The sequence below is a fragment of the Telopea speciosissima genome, chromosome 3 (genome assembly GCF_018873765.1).
Source record: "Telopea speciosissima isolate NSW1024214 ecotype Mountain lineage chromosome 3, Tspe_v1, whole genome shotgun sequence".
NCBI lineage: Eukaryota > Viridiplantae > Streptophyta > Magnoliopsida > Proteales > Proteaceae > Telopea > Telopea speciosissima.
In genome coordinates, this window is record NC_057918.1 from 55,576,030 (window position 1) to 55,585,265 (window position 9,236).

At 45.6% G+C, this 9,236-nt stretch overlaps 1 protein-coding gene across 1 annotated transcript; it reads left to right on the forward strand.

The window, feature by feature from the left end:
• The first annotated feature begins 3,643 nt into the window (after positions 1-3,643).
• LOC122655311 lies at positions 3,644-4,984 on the forward strand. Its single transcript, XM_043849514.1, has one exon. It carries the CDS (start codon positions 3,644-3,646, stop codon positions 4,982-4,984), a length of 1,341 nt encoding a protein of 446 aa, XP_043705449.1.
• The last annotated feature ends 4,252 nt before the right edge of the window (positions 4,985-9,236 follow it).

The window sequence follows — 9,236 nt, forward strand, 5'->3', positions numbered from 1 at the left end:
TTTGTACAACATTTTGGCATCATCTGTGGGAAGCGAAGAATAGAGACCTGCGAAGTTCCCACCATGACTAACACCAGAAATCAGTTAAAAGTCACAAGGGCCGCCGTCGACATCGCTGCCGCTGCAGTAGCTGCTGCTCCAATTGTTCCTCCCGACGTCGCTCAGGGGGGAACTTTGGGCGAACCTGTAGGCTCTCGCCAGGTAGCGGAAGATCTTATCCTCGAAGTGAATGAATCACAGTAGGAGTAATCTCATCCAAGACTTCCCAGAGACCCACCGCAGTACGTGATGGTGGAACAGTTCGATGCACTGCAGACTCGCTGGCAGGACAAGATGGAGCAAATGCTGGAGCTATAGCGTGATTTCTTATAGGGGATCCAAATATCCCCACGTCCACCGTAGGACAGAGAAAGAACTCCTTCCCAGGAGCATTGCGAGAACCACAGTAACGCAAACAACGCTAGGCGGAAGGACAAAGAAGCACCGGGGAACACTAAGAATCAGGGTTCCCAGATGACCAAAGTCAAACAAGCTCTGAATGACTAAGTCTTGGAACTACAGGATTAGATCCAGGAGGTCATGAAATGAAAGAATCTAGCCCCTAACCATGACTTCCACTTCACTACCGACCTGGCGTTCACGGATGAGATCCGATTGGAACCCCTGCCAAAAGGATTCAAGATACTGACCATAGAACAATATACAGGCACGACGGATCCAGAAGATCACCTGGAAACTTTTAAGTCCTTGATGTTCTTTCAAGGTGCCTCGGATGCCATAATGTGCAGAGCGTTGCCCTCCACACTGAAGGGGACGACAAGACAACGGTTCTCGCGCCTCCAACCACGCTCCCTCTTCAACTTTGTGGGCCTGGGGTGAGCCTTCTTGGCTCACTTTGTAAGCCACAAGGTCCACAAGAAGACTGCCGCCAATCTTCTGGCCATAAAGCAGCGCTCTGATGAATCAATCAGGAACTTTCTTACAAGATTCAATAAGGAGGCCCTGGAGGTGCGAAACTTAGATCAGATGGTGAAGTTTCAGGCATTGCGTATCGGCATCCGAGATGTCGAGTTAAAGAAGTCCTTAATCATAGATGAACCAGGAGATATGTACGAGCTTTTCTCACATTGTGAGAAGTATATCAATTTGGTTGAAGTTCTGGCCATCGAGCAAGAAAAAGAAGATAAACCTGAGAAGAAGGGCCAATAAAAGAAAGACGGCCAGGTTGGGGAGAGCGGTTCAAAGCGCGGCAGAGACGAGAAGGAGGGAAGGAGAAAGAGAGAGGTCAAGAAGGTGTGGGTTCCCAAGAGTGACGTGGAGCCAAAGCCTGTTTACACGGCCCTCACCCACAACCGAGCATACATCCTGAATGAGATAAAGGATCAGGTGACCCTGCGCTGGCCGGCTAAGATGGTGAAACCTGCGCATGAACGCAATAAGAATAAATACTGTCGATTTCACCAAGACCATGGCCACGACACCGATAATTATAGGCAGCTGAAGGACGAGATAGAAGCGCTCATCCAGAGAGGCCGTCTAGGCCAGTTTATTAAGAAAGATGGCACGACAAGAGGCAAGACTATCGAGCCCGGGAGCCCAAGTTGAAGCCAAGATCACCTGCTCGGTTGCACAGAGAAGACCATACCAGAGGAAAATAGCATGCTTAAAATGCCCCCATAAGGGAAGTAGCCAAGATCTATGGAGGCCCAGGGCTGGGAGGCGAGTCCTCCAACTCAAGAAAAAACCATGTTCAGAGCATGTATCAAACGAAAGTACCAGACAAGAGGAGGAGAATCGAGCATCAAATTACTTTCTCGGATGAAGATTTATCCAACATCCAGTCTCCTCACGATGATGTTCTGGTGATCAAGATGACTATTGCCAATTGTACGGTGGGATGGATCCTTGTAGATAACTGGAGCTCAGTTGACATCTTATACTACGATGCATTCGAGAAGATGCTCTTGAAACCCGAGATGCTGAAAAGGGTTGAATCCCCCTTGTACGGATTCAATAGGGCCCCGATACATGTGGAGGGGTCCATTGAACTGTTGGTAATAGTGGGGATAGAGCCCAGGCTCGCTACAGTGAGGATGAACTTCCTGGTGGTGAAAGTAAACTCTACCCACAATGGAATACTGGGACGACCGGGGCTTAACGCTCTGCAGCAGTGGTCTCCATCCCACATCTGGTAATGAAATTCCCAACCGATTAGGGAATAGGGGAGTGTTGGGGAAGTTAGATAATGGCCAGGAGATGCTACGAGGGATATCTGAGAGCCAAGGGTAAGGAGCCATAGATGCTCTTAATCAACCTGGATGATAACCGGGATACCACCGAGCACAAAAGAACAGAGCCAGTGGAGGATTTGGTTCCCATAGAGATTGTTGAAGGAGATGCAAAGCGTACTGTGCAGATTGGGGCAAGCCTGAGTGGCGAATAGAGGAGCGCCCTCCTGAGTTTTTTAAGAGTGAATGCCGATATATTTGCATGGTCGGCATCCGACATGCTAGGGGTAGATTGGGAGTTAGCTGAGCATAGGCTTAGCGTGTACCCCACTTCCAAGCCTTTTTTCTAGAAGAAAAGGACCTTTGCCCCAGAGCGACAAGAGAAGGTGATCGAAGAGTTAACCAAGCTATTAGAAGCAGGCTTCATAGAGGAGGCCATCTATCCAGAATGGCTTTCTAATGTTGTAATGGTTCCAAAGCCTAACGGCAAATGGCGAATGTGTATTGATTTCACTGATCTGAATAAAGCATGCCCTAAAGACTACTACCCTTTGTCTCGTATTGATTTATTGATAGATGCAACGGCTGGCCATGAAATGTTGAGTTTCATGGATGCCTATTTTGGATATAATCTGATTAGAATGTACAAGCCTGATATTCTGAAAACTTCCTTCATCGCTGGAAGGGATACATACTATTATACTTGTATGCACTTCGGGCTGAAAAATGTTTGTGCCACGTATCAACGTCTGGTAAATTACATCTTCAAAGGTCAAATAGGGTTCAATATGGAGGTATATGTAGATGATATGCGAGTGAAAAGCTTGAAGGCAGAACACCATATCTCCGATCTAGATGAGGCGTTTCAGGTCTTAAGGGAAAGCAAAATGAAATTGAATCCGGAAAAATGTGCCTTTGGCGTAATCTCAGGAAAGTTCCTCGGGTTTATGGTCTCAAGAAGGGAAATAGAGGCTAATCTAACTAAGATCAAGGCCATATTGGAGATGCACCCACCAGGCAGAGTCAAAGAATTACAGGATTTGACGGGGAGAGTAGCGGTGCTGGGAAGGTTCATCTCTACTTCCGGTGACCGCTGCCTACCCTTCTTTAAGGCTTTAAAAAATCAAGCACGGGAGAGAGAAACGAAGGGGACCAAGCTCACTTTCGAATGGATGGAAGAGTGCCAGACAGCGTTCACAGAGTTGAAGAGATACTTGGCCCAACCACCACTCTTGACCAAGTCAGAGCTAGGGGACATGCTCAAGATTTATTTAGCCATTACTACAATAGCGGTGAGCGTGGTATTGGTCCGAGGAGACGGACGGGTACAGAGACCCATCTATTATGTCAGCAAGGTGCTCCTAGATGCAGAAACCAGATACAACAATGTGGAGAAGTACGCCTAGGCTCTGATAATGGCTGCTTGGAAGTTGAGACCTTATTTTCAAGCCTATACCATAGAAGTAATAACTGACCAGCCTCTGAAGAAAATCCTGGCCAAGCATGACCATTCTGAGAGGCTAATAGCATGGTCGGTAGAACTGGGAGAATTTGATATTCAGTATAAGCCTCACACTGCCATCAAAGCCCAAGCCCTTGCAGACTTTATCGTCGAATGCACCTTACCCAAAGAGGAGGTAGCACCAGAGACTGAAGCTAGGGAGGTAATAGAGACTTGGACCTTGTTCATGGATGGTTCACCTAATGCCAACAGGTGTGGCGCTAGCCTAATATTGACAAGGCCAGGGGGATTCTTAGTACCGTATGCACTAAGATTTGAATTCCAGACCACAAACAACGGAGCAAAATATAAAGCTCTAATTGTAGGTTTGAATTTGGCCAAGAGTTTGGTAGTAAGGAGCATCACCGTGCATTGTGACTCCCAACTGGTGGTCAATCAAGTCAATGGAGAGTATGAGGCGAAGGAACCACGCATGGCACAATACTTGAGCAAGATGCATAACTTAATTAATGAATTCGCCAGCTTTCAAATATTGCAAGTACCCCGAGCACAGAATGCCTCGACCGACGCACTTTCTAGACTAGCCACCTTGGAATTTCAAGACCTGGGCAGGACAATATACATTGACGTGCTCGGTGTGCCAAGTATAGAAGAAACCGTGGATGTACTACCTATTGAGGTTGAACCTTGCTGGATGGATCCCCTAATAGCATATCTCCAAAGGGGCTCACTCCCAACAAACAAGGAAGAAGCCAAAAAGATAAGGATAAGAGCAGCGCGATACACGATGATTAGGGGAGTGCTTTACAAAAAGGCGTATGCCATGCCCTGCCTAAAAGGTCTCAGGCCATCTGAAGTAGAATACGTTCTACGAGAAATTCACACAGGCATTTACGGACAACACTTGGGGGGCATAGCGCTCGCCCACAAAGTCATCAGGCAGGGGTACTTTTGGCCATATTTACACAAGGAAGCAATGAGTTTTGTGCACAGATGCCTCAAGTGCCAAACATTTGCACTGATAACGCGTCAGCCGGCCACAGAGCTCACTTTAATATCAAGCCCGTTACCTTTTGTGCAGTGGGGCATGGATATTCTAGGTCCTTTTCCAAAGGCATCAGGAGGTAGGCAATTCGTAGTTGTGACCATGGATTGCTTTACTAAATGGGTAGAATCAGAAGCTTTGGCAGTAATTTCAGCTGCAAAAGTGTGGAGATTTTTCCTCCACTCTGTCATATGTAGGTATGGAATTCCAAGAACTCTCATCACTGACAACGAAAAGCAATTTGAGTAAAAGTTCAAGAAATTCAGTGATCGGTATGAAATTCAGCTGCGAAAGACCTTGGTAGCGCATCCGCAATCCAATGGCTTGGCAGAAGCCATGAATAAAATCCTACTGAACAGAATAAAAAAGAAGTTGGAGACATCCAAAGGATTATGGGCAGAGGAATTACCTAGCATTTTGTGGGCGTACCGAACCACAACAAGAATCGCAATAGGTGAAACACCCTTCATGCTGGCATATGGAACCGAGGCAGTAATCTCCGTGGAGATAGGGAAAAAGTCAATGAGGGTGTAGTTAAACAATCCAGAAGCTAATGATGAGGAGTTAAGAGCAAATTTATACCTGTTGGTGGAAATCCAAGAAATAGCTCGGGTAAGGAATGCTGCTCATCAACAGTGAATGGCACACCATTATAACTCGAAGTTGAAGCTCAAAAGATTTCACCAAGGAGAATTGGTACTTCTCAGGGTAGAAGCCTTTGACTCGAGGTCTATGGGAAAGCTAGTGCCCAATTGGGAAGGACCATACAGAATCTCTAAATAAGTGGCGCCAGGAGCTTTTCATTTGGAGACTTTGGAGGGAGTACCCATACCATGGTCAATGTAGAAAATTTGCAAAAATTCTATCAATGAGGCTAGTTCCCATTTGTTTGAGGTCAGTTCCCATTTGTTTTGAATCAAAATAGAGATTGTTTCAAAGTTTCATGTGGCTATGACCAATAAAGATGTCAATGCTTATTCAGCAAATTATAGAAACGATTTATTCTTGCAATTAAACTTTCGAATTATTCTTCTAAGCAAATTTTATATGTTATTACTAATGATGTGCCAAGGAGATCATGGTCATCCGACCATAATGGTGAGCTGCACTATAGGGGCATGTCCCCAATAAAGATCATGGTCATCCGACCATAATGGTGAGTTGCACCATAGGGGCGTTTCCCCAATAAAGATCATGGTCATCCGACCATAATGGTGAGTTGCACCATAGGGGTGTTTCCCCAATGAAGATCATGGTTGTTACACCCGTACCCGAAATACATTCAATACCCCGGGTCAAATTGGACTAAACGGGTGATGCCACGATGGCAATGGTCAACACTTGTGACCTTGAACCCAAAATTCTATTATAAATATCCCCTTGAAGCCCTGAAAGTATGGGTCAAAGCCCCGCAACTTCCCTTGAGGTTTCGGCCCTGACAGCAGGAACGGAGTGATGAACGGACTCACTAGACTGGTTCCGTTCGTGGATCTGTCCATACTGTTTCTTTCCCTTTTGAAGTATTTTCATGTGGGACCAACGTCCCTGTGCCCTGGATACCATAACTAGATCCTCGAACAAGATGGACTCCCACCCTTACCTTCTTTGGCTAGTTGGGCCATGAAAGTGAGCCCACAAGACTTAACTTAAAATAAATAATGAGTTCTTCTATTTTAGCTAGAACCAAACAAACATTAAAACTAATATGTCTTTATAGGACCATAGGCCAAGCCAAATGTGTCCTAACCAATTAGGCTTGATAGGTTGTGACCCTGGGCAAACAGGCCTTAAGGCCCATTTAGACCTAAAGGACCACCCTTAGTCTTAGGGGCACCCAGGCAAACAGGCCCTAAGGCCTCTTTTGGTCTTTAAAAGATAGGGCTTAGTCCCATATTCTCCCATCTCTCCCCCTCCAAGTTAAAACCGTGGAGGAGAAGACGAAAGGAAGAAGAAGAAGAAGTAAGGAAGAGGAATGGGAGGGGAAAGGAAGAAGATGGAAGGCATGCCAAAAGTGTTTGGCTGACCTACCTCTCCTCCTCTTGTTGTCCGGACAAGGATTGAAGAAAAGAAGAAAAAGGGAAGAAGGAGAAAGGAGGAGGTGGGTCTTTAAGACTGGCTAGGGCTGGGATTGGAGCTCCATTCACCAAGGTATGTCCTATCTCTTGGTACCTCCCTCTATACTCCATCTACACTCTTGAGTTGAGTAGGTTCCTTGGGGTTGAGCTAACCTAGGGTCCCAAATGGGACTCAAGGTGAGGCTTAGCCCTTAAATGAGACTTTAATAGTGAAGACCAAGCTTTATTGAAGGCTTCTATCAGTTGCCTTGCAGCTTCAGTTGCTAATCCCCTGGTTTTCAAACCCCAAACCCTATGTTGGACCAAAATAGGAGTTAGATCCTTGTGAGATCTTGGATCTATGAGGTAGGCCTAGGTTCTAGTGACCCTAAGGCCCAAGACACCCCTCCATGACCTTGAGGGCCTTGTGAACTCCAGGTTCCAAGATGGAGGGAAAAACCTTAAGAAATCTCAGAAAGAACTCCGACAGACGCATGAATGGAGTCACCGTCGTGGTTTCGTCCGTCAGTCCGTCTAGTGTTTTCTAGTAGCAATGGTTCAAACGGATGTAGGAACAGATTTACTCTGTTGCCTCCGTCCGTGGTTCCATTCCCTCTTGGCAATGTCTCAGGGACCGAACAGATGCAGGGATGGATTCATAAAGAGGTTCCGTCCGTGGTTCCGTTCGCTCTCGTGCAGGTCTCAGGGTTCGAACGGATGCAGGAACGGATCCAGGTAGAAGTTCCATCCTTGGATCCATCCCTCGTGTTTTGACCTATTGGCCTGAACGGAGTCAGGGATAGACTCACCCTGTTGCTACCGTCCGTGAGTCCGTCCGTGCTGTCTTGGTTGAAACTCAACTTTAACTTTAGGGGCATGATGTGGGACCCCTCTACACATCTTTTAATGTTTGCTCTTGCATTCTTAGGCTACCCAACTCGATGGATAGAAGGTGCACCGGTGAGATTCATGTCAACCACGCTGGGAGATGCCCGAGTTAGGTGAGTGGGTTTTGGGTGATTTGTTTGGGCTTGAATATCTATTAAACAATCATTATCATGCTATTATATGAATTATAAGTATCTTGTGCATTGCATTATCTATCTTGATTGTGAACTGCTATGAATGTGATATGTTAATGTTTTCATTATTGTACCAGGTCACGGTGCGGGGTTTACCTATATCGGAACCCTAGATTTAATTATAGAACTTGTTGATTTTCATCCTGACCTGTATGCACCGTGCAGTGCTGGTACCCGGGTACTAGATGAAATGGGACGTTGATGCACCCGGAATACCCCTCGGGACGATAGGACTTGCATGTAGTATATCTGTGGCTAGGATTCTTGTTCCCTTATGCTACGACCCTTACCAACAGGGGTTTATCTGTTGGATAGTCTGAGCACCTGTTGCCTATGGGAGATAGAGGCCAAGTCAAGGGTAGTGATGGCTATCGGGGTCTGCCACTGGATGGTCTGATGGCTTCTACCGACATAGGCTCCCTCATGATAATTGAGGTTTCATTGTGGCGATAAGTTAACTGACCTACAATGTCTCCCGAGTTATCACAGTAGCATACACTTGACTTAGAATTTGTGTGCTAGGTGAAAAATGAATCTAACATTTGCATGCATCATGAATTGTTTGTAATTGCGTGTTTGTGTGTATGTGCATTCCCTTTTGTTATCTCACTAGCTTGTGGAGCTAACCCCGTTGCGCCACCTCTTTTAGTTGATATGCAGGTAATCTATTGATGCGCACTTATGATTGCGAATCGAGTGAAGCTTGTGGCTTAGACTTGGTTGTCGATGTACACCCAAGAATGGTGCCCTTGTGGCGTGATTTAAATATTTATTTCTGTATTCATCTTCATTTATGTATAAACTTCATGTGTAAATATACAGAAATTAATTGATGGATATGGGATATTGTAACTGTATTATGTGTTATCACTAGAGAATCGATGCTCGGTATTTATAGGGTTTAAAATGATTTACGCTTCCGCTAACGTTAATCTTTGTAACTGGAACGATTTATTCCATTCGGATACATTCCCTGACATTATCATGCATTGATAATTGGGTAGACTGTGGCTCGGGACACTACGCCTACGATGCTGGTAGTATTGGGATGACACCTGTCATCCCAGTTACCCCTTTTTTTTTTTTTGTAAAATACCCTTTATTGGGATGGGGGCGTGACAGATTGGTATCAGAGCGTGATGCTCTGCACCGGCCGCAATCTGACATAACCATTTGATTTACTCCCAACAATTAGGTTCTAAATTAAAAGCCTCAAGATCATAAATAAGTGTATGCAGACATAGGAGGAAACTGATTGTGGTGCAATTGAGAACCTAGAAGATAATAGGCAAATATGGAATCTAGGACTTGGAGCACATGTCGTTGAGTGATAACAGTTATGTTGCACTGTAGGCCCTAAGAGAG

What these genes read in the sequence shown, in the direction of transcription:
- LOC122655311 (XM_043849514.1), top strand. Translation starts at nt 3,644, where the DNA reads ATGGCTGCTTGGAAGTTGAGACCTTATTTTCAAGCCTATACCATAGAA.